We start from the raw sequence: 17,028 nt of genomic DNA, 5'->3' as shown, positions 1-17,028 counted from the left end.
AAAAACAATATATAGAGCAGGGAAAAGTTAACAATGTAAACTGACAATTTAAGAAAACTATGTAAACTGACAATTAAGAAACAGTGTATATTGTTGTGGTATGGGAGCTGTTATCTAGCCGTTAGCTAACCGTCCTTCGTACAGAAGTCACTAATCCGATGTTTAAGTTACTAGAAGATATCTTCCTCCATAACCCTCGGTGTTCTGTGTTAAATGCAGAAGCCAGCTGCTGATCAACCATGGCCTGAACCAGAGAAAGCAGAGTGAGTTGTCATATTGAGTATATTCTGAGTATGAAGTCTAAATGCACAGTATATTGTGAGTGTGAAGTCTAAATATACAGTATATTCTGTATGTGCTGAATTTAACTCATAATCAAACCAAACTTAATAAAGTGCATTTACATCTCATACATTGTACACTTATACTTTACAAATTGTGCACTTTACAGCGCAGAGAAGAAGGAAAAAGAGGACAAACCAAAGGAGGAGGAGCCTAAAGAGCCTGTGGTTGAGGAGAAGCCTGCAGTCAAGCCCAGAACAAGCCACTCAAAGGAGGCCCCAGTTGCCTTCATGGCCAGCTTCTTCTCTGGGCTGGATGTCTACCAGACCAAGATGCTGGTGAGCCAGGACTTAGGAAAATACATTACAGGGTGCATTATAGCAATGACATGGGCCAAAACAGTCTTACTGCTCTCCCAGAAACTGGGTCGTTATACAGTACAATATACCCAGTGCTTAGAATCCTACACTTGGGGCTTGCTAACCACACTATTAATATGTGAACACTAAATGTATTTGTAATAAATCATTTCTGATGTGTGCTTAAATGAATGCTCTAACTTAAATGAATCATGGAATGAGTTGTAGGATCAGGTAAACGTCTGACCAGATGTTCCTTGTGTCTGCAGTACTACTTGGCTCGCAACTTTTACAACCTCCGTTTCCTGGCCCTGTTTGTGGCGTTCGCCATCAACTTCATCCTTCTATTCTACAGGGTAATAAACACATGGATATCAGAAATCAACCAGGGGGGTATACCATCAATATCGCTAAAAGACAATCCAGGCTTATTTTGATAAATCCTGCAAGATTTATTAAAAGATCCAGCCCTATTGTGATAAGTCTCGCGAGCCTGGATTTTCCTATAGTGACGTTGATGGAATACACCTCAGCTCACAGGGAAAGTTATTCTTGACTAAATGCAGGGAAGAAGAATAGTGCAAGCTATGTTGTCCTTTCTGCTCAATAACTAGTACACCCACACGCTATCTTATTCATCGCTACTGTAGAGATGGGTGTAGAAATACAGAATATATACAGATATAGATGTGTGTATAAATACAGAAAATATATTTAATGTATATTTGTATATATTGAATATTCTCAATTAATTTGCCTTAGGTTGATCTTGTTGAACCAGAAGAGGAAGGTGAACCCTGGACTATCTTTGATGCAGACCCTGATGAAGAATTTGAATTTTCTGGAATGGACGACTTTGTCCTCGAGGAGAGTACTGGCTACATGGCTCCCACTCTCTGTTTCCTGGCTATATTCCACACACTCATCTCCGCTCTCAGTGTGGTGGGATACTACTATCTGAAGGTGATTGATTACTCTAATATCTCTCTCTCTCTCTCTCTCTCTCTCTCTCTCTCTCTCTCTCTCTCTCTCTCTCTCTCTCTCTCTTGTCATTAATTCATAAAACAGTGTTTGTCCTATCCAACTTTCGTCTCTCTCTCAAACGTCTGTCCAAACTCTGTCATTCCCAGGTGCCTCTGGTGGTGTTTAAGAGAGAGAAGGAGATCGCCAGGAAGTTGGAGTTTGACGGCCTCTATATCACTGAACAGCCATCTGACGATGACATCAAAGGCCAATGGGACCGCATGGTCATCAACACTCCGTGAGTCCCAGCACAGAGGATGAGCAAGCAACATTTACATCCTTAGAAATTAATTCCCATATCTTTTCAAATGAAGCAATTGTCTAAAGCCTCACTTAATTGAACAATCGCATAGGTCTCGTATGCTTTTTGAACCAATTTTCTCTGTATAGGTCCTTCCCTAATAACTACTGGGACAAGTTTGTCAAACGTAAGGTAAGTGAGATATCAGAGCAAAACTAAACCATGACAAACATCCGCCTGAGCTCTTTGAATGGTAATCCACAGATGTGACCGACAGTATGTCTCCTCTGTGTGTAGGTGATCAATAAGTATGGGGATCTGTATGGGGCCGAGCGCATCGCTGAGCTGCTGGGCCTGGATAAGAGTGCACTGGACTTCGACCCTACTCAGGAGGCCATAGTGAAGGAGGCTTCTCTCATGTCCTGGTGAGAAGTCAGCCCCCCAAAAAACCTATTTTACACACACACACACACACACACAACAATATAGCTACAGTACTGTTACGGGAATCCTTGAATACCTCTTGTGATCTCTACAGAGACAATCACACATGACAATGTCAGTGATTGTTTACGTTTACCTCAATTTAGTTCAAAACAGATAAACCGCTGTTCTTTCTATGTCAGGTTGAGCTCCATTGATACCAAGTACCACTGTTGGAAAATGGGCACGGTGATGACTGACAATGTAAGTGTGTCAACTGAATTGGGTGGATGCATGCAGTCTCATTGCTGGACATGCATTTAACTGTAACTGGTTAAGTGTTGGGTGATGGACAGATCTTATGTTCTTCTTCTGGCTTCAGTCTTTCCTCTACCTGATCTGGTACGTCACCATGTCCATCCTGGGACACTACAATAACTTCTTCTTCGCTGCTCACTTGCTGGATATCGCCATGAGCTTCAAGACCCTGACGACCATCATATCCTCTGTGACTCACAACGGCAAGCAGGCAAGTATCACCACCAGAGGGCAACAGAGCCATTACCATCAATAAACGTAAAAGGCTTCCTGTCTACTTTTGAATCATTTGCATTGAAAACATAGAAAGCTATATAGTGAAAGAAAATTAGACTAGGAGATGAAGCCACTTCAGACTTTTGGGGCGCTGCATCCCATTGTGACTGATGACTATATCCTGTCTCTACAGCTGGTGTTGACAGTTGGTCTGCTGGCTGTGGTGGTGTATCTCTACACTGTGGTGGCCTTCAACTTCTTCCGCAAGTTCTACAACAAGAGTGAGGACGAAGACGAGCCTGACATGAAGTGTGACGACATGATGACAGTACGTCATACCATCTCCTCCTTCTCTAAACAATAGAATCTAGATGATTCACCCTCTCTGGTCCTACCGGATATGCAGGCTTTTGTTTCTGCCCTGCATTTAAGCACATTTACTTTTACATTTAAGTCATTTAGCAGACACTTTTATCCAAAGTGACTTACAATATTAAATACATTTGTCTGAGTAAGTGAATCAACTACACAATAGTCATCATAAGTAAAGTCTACGATAGGAGCAAGTGCCATAGGCAGTCACAGGGCTAGTGAATGGAAGAAAGTTTTTTTTTTTTTTTTTATGTAGGGTATTAGGGGGTGCAGTAGTCTGAGACACCTGTTTCCACTTATCAAGCTTCATGAGTGGAAGTAGAATCAGGTGTGTAAGTGCTGGACTAGAATAAAGTCCTGCACACAGGGGCCGTTGTGGCTCAGGAGGTAGAGCGTCTAATGATTGCACGGTTGGCGGTTCGATCCCCGCCTGGCCACGTGTTGAGGTGTCCTTGGGCAAGACACTGAACCCCAAATTGCACCCAATGAGTGGGCCGGTACCTTGCCGCCATTGGTGTGTGCGAATGGGTGAATGAGAGGCTGTTGTAAAGCACTTTGGAATAAGGCGCTATATAAGTCGGTCCATTTACTCTATAGCTCTCCAGGAACCAGGTTGGATACCACCATTATGTTCACTGTTAAAGTCAAGCATTTCACTCATGAGATTCTACACTAAACCAGTCAGTTTGTATGAGTCAGTAAGGGGACAGTTGTCTCAGGATGAGTTTTTAACCCCCCCCTCTCCCCCAGTGCTTCCTGTTCCATATGTACGTGGGGGTGAGAGCCGGCGGTGGTATTGGTGATGAGATCGAGGACCCGGCAGGAGACCCCTTCGAGCTGTGGCGCATCCTCTTCGACATCACCTTCTTCTTCTTCGTCATCGTCATCCTCCTGGCCATCATTCAGGGTACGTGCTGCTGTCAGACAGGAACATGCAGATGCGTTGATCTACTGTACAGTCAGGATTGGCAGAGTGGAAATGACGTGGATTACTCTTGATCAGCATTGTCTACATATGCAATCTTTACACTAAACAAGTAACGGTATGTTTAGTAGCAGTATTCACTTTGATTGGGAATTGATTCCAAAGCTTTGCAGGCTTGAGAGGATTCTATACTTGCAGTTTCCATCTGGGCATAGGAATCACATACTGTATAATGCATAGCTTATTCACATAAATGGATTAAATCACATAAATATGCATGGTTTATCCGCACCAGTTCAACAACAACAGTTACGAGGGAGTGGCTGTGTTATGTAAAGGGTCGGTCTTGTTCATTCCTGCTCATATGACCTGATGAATTCACCCCTCCTACAGGTTTGATCATTGATGCCTTTGGGGAGCTGAGAGACCAGCAGGAGCAGGTGAAGGAGGACATGGAGGTAAGACTTCATTCAACTACACATTCCAGGGAACTGTCTGGGAAGGGGAATATTCAGCACGTTTGATTGACTTTTCTGTACAGTGCACTGTATTGTGGTGAATATGTGAACATGAATTTCCTTATAACAGAACAATAAATGCAAGAGATTTTATATCTCAATCAATGGAAATAACCTGTAAAAATAAAGGTAAAATAATTATGTTGGATGGATCATGGTTGTTTTCTGAATCAGAAAGTGAAGCAGATTGGACTTTGAACACTTTCGTTCCTCTCTTTAGACGAAATGCTTCATCTGTGGCATTGGGAATGACTACTTTGACAGGATACCCCATGGCTTTGAGACCCACACCTTACAAGAGCACAACCTGGCTAACTATCTGTGAGTACTGGCCAACAGAACACCCTGGATATGAAGCATTCACCATAGAAATGTTTATTTAAATTAAATTAAATGTTATAGTGGATTGGGGCATTCTGAATTAAAGTGGCAATCTTTAATTGGTATATCAATTTAGTGACTTTAAAATTATTGATGTATAGCAATGGATTCTTGAAGAATGTAACTTACCTCATCAGAACCCAAAATATAAGGTTACTCCATTGTACTCCATCATTGATTGATTGTCAGTCCTTGCATCCATAGCTCTGTCTATGAAATTGAGAGTAGTTATTTTTCCAGAGTGGTCATTTCTCCAACCCCATCCCTCAGCTGTTTACCAAAAAGAAAAAATGGCTGGGAGCCACTTTGTTGTTTGAAATACAGATTTCACCTTCACGACTAACAATGTTATCATCAAAAAAACGGTTTCTTACCCTGCACTTTGTCCAGGTTCTTCCTGATGTACCTCATCAATAAGGATGAGACTGAACACACGGGTCAGGTATGTGTCATTATCCTTGAACACACATTCAACACACAAAATAGCTTTTAATTGGCTGACCTGAACATTGTTGTTTTTGCTTATGGAAAGAAGGTTTCCAGAAACTAATATGACTGTTTACAACACGATTACAACATTATTCTAAGAGTGTGTACACACCCTACCCCTACAGGAGTCTTATGTGTGGAAGATGTACCAAGAGAGATGCTGGGACTTCTTCCCTGCCGGAGACTGTTTCCGTAAGCAGTATGAGGACCAGCTTGGGTAGAGAGGACGCCCGTATCCTCCCCAGACATCCTTATCTGCTACCTGTACCTGAGAGAGACTCACAACCCGGAATGGAACCTGAATATGAGCTGGACTTTGAGCTGCTGTTGCTATTGACCATAACATCATTCACATGGTCAGCAACTACTGAGAGGACACTGAACACTGACTGGGTGGATTGTGTATGGATTGACGTGAAAAAGAGAAGTCATTTTCTGTTACAGAAAGAAAAGAAAAAAAAAGAAAACGAAACAAAATAGCTAGTCATGAAACCTTGTTTGCCCGTTGACGCAAATGGTTCTTTCGATTATTACTACACATTGCCTTTTCACTTGCTTAACCCCAAACTGTTGCACAAATTTGTCTAGTGGAGACATTTGATATGTGTAAGGTTACAGCATGATAAGTGAATGTCTTAAATATGCACAAATTAATTTTTGCCATGACATTACTGTAACTGAGTATCAACCCGGTATCCATGGCGATCGTGTGATGATGCTCAAATTAGAGCTGAATTGAATGAGACCTGTTCTACCTTTTAAAGTTGCTCTGAATCTGCTTGGTGAGGATCACACAAGAGGGTCCCCTACAAGGACAGACCTGAGCTGAACCCATTTGGTGTTTATCAAGTGCCGATGTGCCTTATGAGAAACTATGCAAACCATTTTTGTCCCTCCTGACACACCTTAATTGATAGTGCTCTAGTTATGGTTTAGTTAGTTAAGCAGAATTTACCTTGGGTTTCGTTTTGTGGCTTTTATGTTAAGAAGAAATGTGTTGTATAAAATCTAGATGACCATTGTGTAAATGTTGCTCAGTTTGGTTTTGGTCCCAAGCTGCAGTGTCCTGCCTGCCTGCACATCTTCCACAGTAGACTCCACACGCTGAGGAAAAAACTAAAAACAAAAGAAACACGGTTCAGGCTTTATTGAACATTTAAAGACAAAGAACAGTAAACCGCTATTGTATGGCCATTTGTATGTAGTAGCTTTGGTAAACTGCGTTTCTTCATTGAAAGAGAGGGAGGAAATGAATAAAAATAACCAATGCAATAAACCACATCTCGTGTCCGTTACAGCATACGATCCAATAGACCCAGAATCCTTTAGTAGGTCAAATCACATGTGCATTCCTTGCAAAGTGGTGTGTTCCTCTCAGACAGGGCAAAAGGAACAGAACATCCCATGTCCTGCCTCTTTGAAATGTACCAAGCACAGAGTTCTGGTGCAAGACATAATGTACAGGGGTCAGTTTCCCAAAAGCCTTGTAGCTTAAGTAATACTTAATTTCTCCCCCCAACCCAGCCGCAAAGAGAGAGTAACAATTGTAAGTAAGTTACTTACTAACAATTGTACAAATCAGCAGGTCAATGCTGATGCGTGAAAAAACGAAATGTGGTTGAATGAACAACTTTGCTGGTCTCGGAGAGGCATGGATCATCAAAAGAAAGTACTACTGAAGCTACAAAGCTTTCGGGAAACTGACCCCAGGTATGTCTCTAGTCCCAGCCAGCCGCCACTCCAATCAAGCCATGCACGGCTGGAGGGAAAACTGGAATTTGATGTCAATCAGTGAGAAAGGGGTTAGGCTTATACATCTGAGCAATGCCTCAATCAATCCAGAGTAAATTACAGTAGTCCATCATACAAGTCAGGTCTATAATTGACTGCCAGTCTGGATGGCTGTCATATAACCGGTCCGATCCTTTGGGAGGGATGCCGGTGATGTATTGTGTTCACCGTGTGGCCAAGTTGTTGTCCTCCCGGGCCGTGCTGTGACTCTGCTCCAGCGTCGGGGGTCAGGAAATCATGCTGTCCAGCCAGTCCTCCAGGTCATCCTCTGTCATTTGCTGCTTCGCTGCTTCAGCCTTGGGAGAAACCTTCTCCTGCTCTTCTGAAACCTGTTCGTCCGTCCTCTCCTCCGCTGATGTTGCATAAACCACAGACACACGCAGTGCATAATTACATCATTATGAAGTCTGCTCTCTTACAAATGCCTTCTGCTTTGCTTATCTGCGGTCTGTGGGTATTGATTTGACATTGTTAACAGATGATTACACATATACACACAAGTATTTTTACCAAACTGAATACTCACGTTTATCTGGGATGCAAACCTCCACCACCACCTCCTCCTCCTCCTCCTCCATCTCCATCTCCATAACACGAATAGGTTTAGATTCTGAGGGTTCTGAGACTGGTCTCTGCAGACTGAGAAGCTGGTCCAAATCATCATCCATGTCATCCATCGGGGGCTTGGCTGCACTGGAGGAGCCCAGAGGAGCAGTGCCTGAGACTGGGCAAGCAGCACAGGAAACACTCAGGCTTGAGATGGGGCCTTTCTGGGCTGGGACAGTAGGCTTAAACCAACCCTTCACTCCAGGGTCCTGTTTGGGTACCATGGTCATAGTGGGCAGATCCACTGGTGTACTCTCCTAAGATCACAACAGACAACAACAGCTTTAAATGCAGCAGTTTGAAGTAGATAAGGCGTATAAGATATGAGCACTTACAAGATGAAAAGGTTGACGTTTCTGTTGTTTATCAAACTGCTTTTCTATGCTTGGTTGAAATAATCAAATGAATTATCAAACTTATTGAGAAATAACAGAGGATATCAATCTACTCCATGTCCACATGTGCCCCTGAAGCTACAGCACGTGGCAGCTCCTAGGAACACCAGACATCATGGTCACTGGAAGGGACATATGGGGGGAGGACACAGCATGGTTACCTGCACTATCTCAGCCTCCAGGTTGAGTCTCTGGTGCAGAGGAAGCTCCTGAAGACACTCTGCCAGTGCTGGGAGGTCCACAAACACAGCAGAGATCTGCAGAGAGACAGACAGGATAAAACTTAACCACTACCGCTAGTTTCAAGTTTATTGTTACGTCACATTACACAAGTGTAAGAGAGTAAAATTCTTAGGCTTCGATTCCTGACATTGCAGCACAAGACAATAAGGCAATAGGCATAATACAAGATAATAATAAAAGTGACAATAGTACAGGGCATAAGTGACAAATAAATGATTTACAATTAAGAGTAGTTTGCAATTTGTAGACAATAAGGCAGTAGGCAAAATTCAATAAAAATACTCAATAAGTGACAGTAGTAAAGTGACTGTCGAGATGGATCAGTCCAGGAAGAGGTAAGCTGCACACTTTTCACAAACTTTCTTTTTATTGAGATGTTACAGATATACAAAAACAATACTTTTCAGTTTTGGTTTGTTTTTTCACAAAACACAAACATGTCCCAACCCCCCCCCCCCCCCCCCCCCCCCCCCCACCCACAAACTCCCAAGTGGTGCATCCCAGGATGAAGGATATAAATAAATAACAATAAATAATAATAATAATAATAATAACAGTGGTGATAGGTAATGAAGACAGTACAGGTATAGATAAGTAAACAAAGAAATACTATGATATCATGTCTGTTATGATTGTAATAGTATGTCCCTCTCTAGAACGAGATGATGTATCTCTAGGGGTTTATCCTGATAAATAAATTCACAACATATGTCAAGCTGCACACTTCTGAGCACAGATCAACCTGTCAGGTAAGATTACTGGACACTGGGATCTGACCCGTACTTTGAGAATTAACATTTCACTGAAAAAGGGAGAGATCTATCCTGTAGATACAATCAACATGCAGAGGAGAGGTATTCTGGGAAATACAATACATATTTTACCAGGTTGGCTGCCAATGAGTCCATCTCCCACTCCTTCTCCTCAGAAAAACGGAACTGACTGAAGGAGTCCCCTGAGAAAGAAAGTTAGAGTAAGCAGTGTATACAAGATAAGGTAAAAAAATAAAAATAAAAAATAAGATTCACCCAAATTAAATGTTCACTTCTGTAGGCAAATATTAATGAGCAAACCTCTGTTGCTATGGTAACACTTTGAAATTGTCAATAGGCAGGATATGAATTGATGATCAATATGGGAGCTTCAGCCAACCTCTGACCTCCTTCCATTAAAACACTAATTAATTACAAACGCTCCATGTTACATCACCAGCACTCAAACCTCCTTAAAATAACCAAGGGAGGACATTTATATAACTGGGGCTATAAGGGCTGACTCCACAAAATGGCATGGATTCTGCTAACTCAATTCTGACTCAAGTTAACCTGACGGAATACACACACCACTCAACACTCAACAATGCTGTACATTTGTGTTGTGTAACCACTATAGGTGCTTCAGATTTGGGTCAATGTGGGTATAGAGCGATAGTCAGGTGTTGTTATTATTCACACTTTCAGGATTCGTTTAGAGTTCTATGTTTCCCCATAGGGAAGGAAGAGGGGAAAACAGGTGAAGAAAAACAGAGGAGAGGAGGAGAGGAAAGACAGAAAGGCCCAGCATGTCTGTCAAAGACAGCTGCCCCTGTCCAAGGGAGGGGGAGACAGCAGTCAGATAGTCAGTCAGTCCCAGCTCCTCTCTCTGCTCTGCCCTCCATACAGACACACAGCCTTTCAGACACCTCTCTGTGTGCCCCTGCCAACTGCAGTTGGTGAAGCTGCAGGAACATGGGGTCAAGAGGAGAGCGAACAGGAAGGCTTTTGTCAGCAAGAAGCACAGATGCATATGCATTATGCATAATGTGGGGGTAATAATGACTCAGTCGGACAAATCTATCTGTCTGTCCTCCTCTCTCTCTCTCTCTCTCTCTCTCTGTCTGTCCTCCTCTCTCTCTCTCTCTCTTTCTCTCTCTCGGTCTCTGTCAGTCCTCTCACTTACTCTCTCACTCTCTCTCTCTCTCTCTCTCTCACTGTTGTACCCCCCCCCCCCCTCTCACACACTCTTGTATCCCCGGGCCATCTGAAGAAAAAATTTCTGTATAAAAGTCAGAAAAAAACAATTCTGAATAAAAGTCAGAAAAAAAACTTTCTGAATAAAAGTCTGACAAAACTATTTCTGAATAAAAGTCCGATTTTTTTTTTTTAAGAATAAAAGTCTGAAAAACGTTTAAAAAATAAATTATAATCTGAATTCTCTCTCTCTCTCTCTCTCACTCTACAGGACAGCTCGGCTGAGGAAAGAAACTGCTGATGCCATGGCCACAGAGAGCGGTGTCAAGCTAATCTGTGTGAGCGGAGATGCCATCCAGGTAGTTCTGAGGTGCTGCTTGCTTCCTTCACGGGCATCGACAGAACCATGGCAACAGCTGCCACAGCGAGGAGAGAAGGCCCTGTCAGGTTTCCAGGAAGAGTCCTGAATCATGTTGCTTGATACATACTGACTTCAAATTGCCTTTAATCCCCTAGTCCTCGTCTCATCTTGACGAAGACGGGCTGTGTGTGTGTGTGTGTGTGTGTGTCCCCGATGTGCAGTATGCACACACACAAAGCTCTGTCACTCATGTCCCGGATATGGGAGTCAGAAGTGAAGCATTATCAAGACTAGAGAGTTGACATGGTCAATGTCCTTAATTGAACCTCTAGGTAGAACTAACAGAAGTGAACACCAAGGCTCTGTAGGCTGTCGTAAATGGGTTTCAGATTGTTTCAAGAGTACAGTCCAAAGTAACATGTCTCACCGTCATGACAGTTAGAGTAGCATTCAGCATGGTGCGACTCGTCTCCCTGAAGAACTTTGTGACTCATCTCCCTAGTGCCGCTGACATGTCTCTGTAGCAGATGACTTACAACGTCTCTGTCTGAAGGCTGGCAGGTCTACGGACTCCGCTGCCCTGTCTCTGGTCTCGTCCCCTCCTCTCTGTATCTCCATCTCTCTTTTGTCTCCCTTCTCCTCTCCTCATCTTATCTGCTGTCCTCTCCTCTGCTGGGCGTAGCTCTGCACGACTACCACAGGAGTGAGCCTTGCAGTGAGCCACAGTGCTCCACAATATAGCTTAATATAGCAATACCGGCGACGCTTCCTAACGATAATAACCGTGGCAAACAACAAGAGATTTTACCCTGCGTGCCCACTGCCCAGACAGTCACTTGTTATACATTTTTTATTACACAGTTAAACCGTAAATCACGGTTTTATTTGGGGACGGTTTACCAGTATCTCAAAAATTGGAAACTGGCCAAGCCTAGTACCAGTAGAGACACTCCCCTACTCCGGCTGGTAAGGTGCTGTTTCCCTGGGAATGAGAGCACTGTGTGAGGCCTGAGCTGGGCTGAAGGTCTGCTGTCCGGTGTCACACTTGATCATTCATTGGCCTCTCCGCATGGCCAGCAGAGCCTGTCACCTCCTGTTGGTGTGAGGCTGTCACTGTCACCCTACCGCTTCTCTAGCATACAGACGCACACAGGCACACACCCACACCCCCCACATCCGTGCTGACAGGTCCCCACCCTCTGTGTAAAGTTGACACACTGACTACTGCCTGTAGGAGGCTTCCCTGGAAAACAGCCAGCTGTCTGAGCCACAGAGAACCTGTTCTAATACTCTACTACTGGACACTTCTGCCCTCATTTCATTGGAGCAATCACTGATTCCTCAACAGCAGAGACTGTAGGTAAAAGCACGGGTTCAGTTGCATTAACCTATTCCACCCCAATCATTTCATCAGATTGAAGGATGAGCAGGAGGGAAAGGAGGGGGAAAAAAGAGAATAAGGAAAGGATGGAATTGGGGGGAGGTAGAGAGAGAGAGAGAGAGAGAGAGAGAGAGAGAGAGAGAGAAAGAAAGAGGATGGGAGGGAGACATAGAGGGAGGAAGGAAAAAAGACAGAAAGGAAGTTATTCGTTATTCGTTAAGGTCTTGATTTTTTTTTTGCAGCAGCACTCAAGACGACTAAAGCCAGTTCTATTCCAGGGAGCAACCATTAGAAGGTGACAGCTAACATGCTTTCGGTCACGCCTTTCAACCAAACCAATTAACAGATGACAACTCTGGACTGGGCTGTCAATAAATCACATAGTGCTGATTGCAATTAAAATGTGGAGTCGACGAGGCAAGACCATAAAGATCAGCTATTTATTCCACTGTTGGAGGACTGTGGAGAATTACGCCTCTATAAGACACAAGAGCCTTTATTAGACCCGCAACCGAAGCAGGTGCCATTTTATTGCCAGAAGGGTGGAGAGCTCACACCTCAAAGTGAACACACTGTAGAAAAGTGAAAGTAATATGAAAATGGTATGGATGACGCACAGAACTGTTAGACTAGCCCAATTATTTGTAATGAAAAAGGTTTAAGACATTCTGAGCCTGAAATGTACACAACCTAGTGAAACCTAGGCCTATCTTGTTAGATAAGAGACAAACTCACATATGTGATGTTAGGGCAATAAGCAGAGAGGTGGCATTTGGTCTATAGGTGAGCTGGCCGTCATCAATGGAGAGCCGCTATCAGTGGGAAGAAACCCTACTGTGTGCTTTCCTAAATGAACTCTCTATGTGAACAGCACAGTGAAGTGTGTTCAATGGCTGCACCCTAATCTATTTTCCCATAGGTTCAACAAAACTAAATCATCTCAAATTAATCACTGTGGTCCCTCAACTCACACAGGGGCGGACATTACGGTCATAAACCGCTGGAGCGGTGCCATAGAAAGCTAATCCAAGAGCAGCCCGTCACAGATAAGAATGGTTCCCCTGGAAACCCAACGAGGGGTAGCCTACAGATATCCCAGTGTTGCATCATCAGTGGCTGCTTTACTGGATATTTGTGCGCCATTGTGCCAGTGGTGTGGAAACGTTCCTGACCGCTTCAGAGATAAGACAAATGAGAAAAAAATATTGTGAGGGAGGTAATCACACTTCTCGATCGCACAGATAGTGGTTATGGACGCGAAGGTGTTATTGACGACTGGTTGTCCTTCTCTTACAGACGCGTTGGCCTCATTCCCCACTCTCTCACTTAGCCGTGTTAGCAGCCAGCGCTAACCCACATCCTGTGGGGAGAATGGCTACGGGGCTAATCAAGTGAGAATGAAAGTGCTGCTTGCCTCAGCTGTGGCCCTACACACACGCAAACAATGTGCACCACTTCAACTGACTCGTAGACAGCCCGTGGGTAGTTCATCATCCATCAATCTAGTGAAGACATCTTTGATTGAACCCAGACAGGTGTCACCGGACCTAACGACAGTCAGGCATACAGTACATTTAGCCAGTAGCTGCTGCTACAGCAGTTAGGCTAATCACTTATATGAAGACACATTTGTAAACTGTCAAGAGCCGGTTGTGGAGTGAATGGTGAAGACATTACACAGCCTTAGAGACACATACTACCACCATCAAGCCAAGCTTACTAAGTCTGAGTCTATTTCCAAAGAGTCAAAAATAAGTAGCTACAACTACCCCTAACCAAGACAGATGCCCATAAAGTGAACACAACAAAAAGAAAGGAAGTGTAAATTAAGAAACGTTCACATTTAATGTGCGGCAACAATTTCTTCTCTGGAGGTATACACGTATTTTTGTCGTGACAGTGTCAACATCATAAAGCCTGTAGCACAGTGAGTCTAAATGCAAGACCTTGACAAGGTCTCTCAGTCTCCTTCTTCTAAATTCTTGTTAAATTCCTTTCAATTGACACTTTCTGATCCTTTGAGGCAAGTAACCCACCAATCTCTGAAGGGCCATGGTTGACCGATGAGGTCAAGTCATTAAGGACACAGACAGAGTCTCTTTCACACACACACACACACCGCCACACTGAGGGCTACAGTCCAAGCTCTGCTCCACCACACAATAGGTAACAGTGTACTCCTTAATGAAATGAAAAGTTCATTGAGGCCATAGAGTACAAAAGACACACCTATATTGATACATTTTACATTATTTTACATAGAGATTACCGGTACAGGGACAGTCTCCCTGGAGTAACTTAGGGCTAAGTGCCTTTTTCTCATTATCTTACCCCGGCACTTGAGGTGAACATTCCACCACCACCACCCTCCATTGTCTGCTCAACGTTGAGAAGCCGAGAAACAGGCTGATGGCAAGACCATTCCTTGCCGTTTGGCATAGGCTTTTTTCTGGCAGCTCCATTTGCGTGGCACCCCTGGTGTTGCCTGCCCTGGTCTCATGCGGTAATAGGGTCAAGGCAACAAATCAGACACAGAGGAGAGAGTGATAAATGTGTTTGCTTAGAGAGGGAGAGAGAGAAATGGTCACAAATCATCTCGGCCACAAAACACAGTGGCTAACTATGTCTGACTGAATACTTTTCAACAGATGTGGCCTTGTTTTCTACAGGAGCTACTTAATTCCTCTTGTTTGTGAGGAGCCAGCTAGGCTCGCTGTAGGCCTATTTGTAAAGTGAATGGCAACCAAAATGCAATCAAGAGAGCAACAGCAGCCGCAGCAACAGCAGCAGCAGATAAACACATTCAAGTCTCTGTTGTTTTCCATTAAGGAGAGGTTCTTTGGAGGTAGCTGTCCGTCTCGTCCTGAGCAGCTGTCAGACTCCTACCCCCTGCAGTCACCGCTCTCGCTTTACTCTGAGCTTCTAATCACGTCCATCTATCTTGGTTCTTCCACCTGCAGTGTCACTAGGCTTAAGATCCATTTCCATAAAAGGCTCTCTCTGGAGCACCGTGAGGCGGGAGATACCAATACCCGAAACTGGATGATACGATGAGATCCTAGAAGAATCACAGTCTTTGATCAAATGGAAGCTATTGATTCTCTATCATTAATTGGGAACAGAAAAACAAGAGAGTTACAAGTATCAACGGAAAATGCCGAGACAAACTAGGGGGAGATTTTAATTAGACAAAAAGTGCCAACGGGTCTTTCCTGGCTGGTCATTAACGTGGGCATGGAGTTGTTTACAGAGCTTTTTGAGACGTTCTCTTAAGCGTATCATCTGACTTAGAGTCTTCATGTTTGCTTAAATTGCCAATTTGACTCGGAAAACATTACATTCGGGTAGCCACAGCTAATGAGCAGTGCCGTGTCGGGGCGTCAGTAAAGTGCTCTGACTGGAGGAGAATGCTATTGTGACAGTCTCCACGGGCTGTTAGGAGACACACGCATCTGGACTGAAGAGGAGAGCTTAATGGGCCATCATTATCAACACAACTATTGTTATTAACAACTAGGGGAGAGAGAGCTACAGTGTGGGTGGATGTTTGCTGGCATCCCAATTAGCTTTAATTGAAGCACGGAACCATGGTACAAAAATTGCCTAATTTTTGGAATATATAATTTCCAACTTGTGGACTTCTTCAATAGTGGAGATGGTGCAGCTGTCACAGAGCCTAATTTCACTGTTTCACATTTCAAATGTTTTGCTGTCACTGACAATGCATTTCTGCTTGGTGAAATCAATAGAAACAAACAGAAGCATATAAGAAACACAAAGAGTCCACACTAAAACCTTTAAAGCTTTCAAAGACAATTAAGTCCTACAGGTAATATAAATAGGTGGATTTCCTATGAAGGAAATGTTAACGTCTTTATGTGGGTCAAGGCACAAACACATTTTGGGAACCACTTCTGCAGGGTACCAGTCTATCCAGTGTTGGCTACCCGAGGCCTGACAAAGGGCGTGAAACGTGTGAAGAGAGACACAGCGACTGAGGATTCATCACCGGCAGAAAGACTATCGGGATACGAAGACACCAAGAGCACACGTAGAGGAGCAGTTCTCCCCTGGCAGCCATCTTGCCACAAAGAGTGTCTGACACAACAGGAGTCTCTTCCTCTCTGACGATGAGAGTGAACTGAGCTTAGTTCAATGGCACTGGCCTGGAGATTGAAATGAGATGCTAAAGAGACAAGATGTTATGGAAGTGATCATATCCGTTGTTGTTGTCAGAGCACAGAACAAATGAAACTCATTCCTGTGAGAAACTCCTACTTTCTACTGTGCCATCTGAATATCTACCATCCCCGGCCTACGCCCTCTTTCTCTCCCGCTCTCTCCCTTTCCGCCATAGGACGGTGTTGTATACAGAACCTTGATAGTCTATGACAGTCTACATGGCGTCAGCCAGTCCGTGGATCTCTATGCTCTCTGCCGTCTCCCCTCAAGCCAGTGTTGTACAAGGGTAGCGTCGTCCTGTCATGTAGGCTTGCAATCGCAGTCGCTCTGGTGTCACTGGGGCCAAAGCCAAAGTGCGGGTGGAGGCCTGCGACAGACCCTGTTACAGCAGTTACCAGCAGTCGTCAGTCACCATTGAACTCCTTGCCCCCTTATGGATGACCTCCACTAGGGAATGCATTACGTCCCCTCATATCCTCTATTACTTTCTCATGATAATCAATACCCATGAGGAGGCCTGGACATCCATGAGATGAACATGTCTGTCTCCACGTCTCACCATCATTGTGTCCC

At 43.9% G+C, this 17,028-nt stretch overlaps 2 protein-coding genes across 2 annotated transcripts in view; one reads left to right on the top strand and one right to left on the bottom strand.

Annotated features, from left to right (window-relative positions):
* ryr3 (ryanodine receptor 3) overlaps window positions 1–5,768 on the top strand; it is a gene marked incomplete at both ends in the record, with an annotated part of 132,242 nt that extends 126,474 nt beyond the window's left edge. The window contains 15 exon segments of the mRNA XM_080531575.1: window positions 3–35; window positions 459–620; window positions 911–997; window positions 1,404–1,604; window positions 1,772–1,902; window positions 2,055–2,097; window positions 2,203–2,330; window positions 2,532–2,592; window positions 2,711–2,857; window positions 3,056–3,190; window positions 3,985–4,141; window positions 4,553–4,617; window positions 4,898–4,998; window positions 5,449–5,500; window positions 5,673–5,768. Coding sequence (XP_080387701.1) covers window positions 3–35; window positions 459–620; window positions 911–997; window positions 1,404–1,604; window positions 1,772–1,902; window positions 2,055–2,097; window positions 2,203–2,330; window positions 2,532–2,592; window positions 2,711–2,857; window positions 3,056–3,190; window positions 3,985–4,141; window positions 4,553–4,617; window positions 4,898–4,998; window positions 5,449–5,500; window positions 5,673–5,768 — 1,599 coding nt within the window.
* A 1,797-nt stretch (window positions 5,769–7,565) lies between these two features.
* The window catches only part of aven (apoptosis, caspase activation inhibitor), a gene marked incomplete at both ends in the record, with an annotated part of 30,768 nt that continues 21,305 nt past the window's right edge, over window positions 7,566–17,028 (bottom strand). The window contains 4 exons of the mRNA XM_080524576.1: window positions 7,566–7,690; window positions 7,865–8,201; window positions 8,501–8,596; window positions 9,467–9,537. Of these exons, the coding sequence (XP_080380702.1) occupies window positions 7,566–7,690; window positions 7,865–8,201; window positions 8,501–8,596; window positions 9,467–9,537 (629 nt within the window). The remainder of the gene's footprint in view (window positions 7,691–7,864; window positions 8,202–8,500; window positions 8,597–9,466; window positions 9,538–17,028) is intronic.

The sequence above is a fragment of the Nansenia antarctica genome, assembly GCF_963989245.1.
Source record: "Nansenia antarctica genome assembly, chromosome: 1".
NCBI classification, from domain to species: Eukaryota; Metazoa; Chordata; class Actinopteri; order Argentiniformes; family Microstomatidae; genus Nansenia; species Nansenia antarctica.
This window is presented reverse-complemented; position numbering and strand designations above follow the sequence as displayed.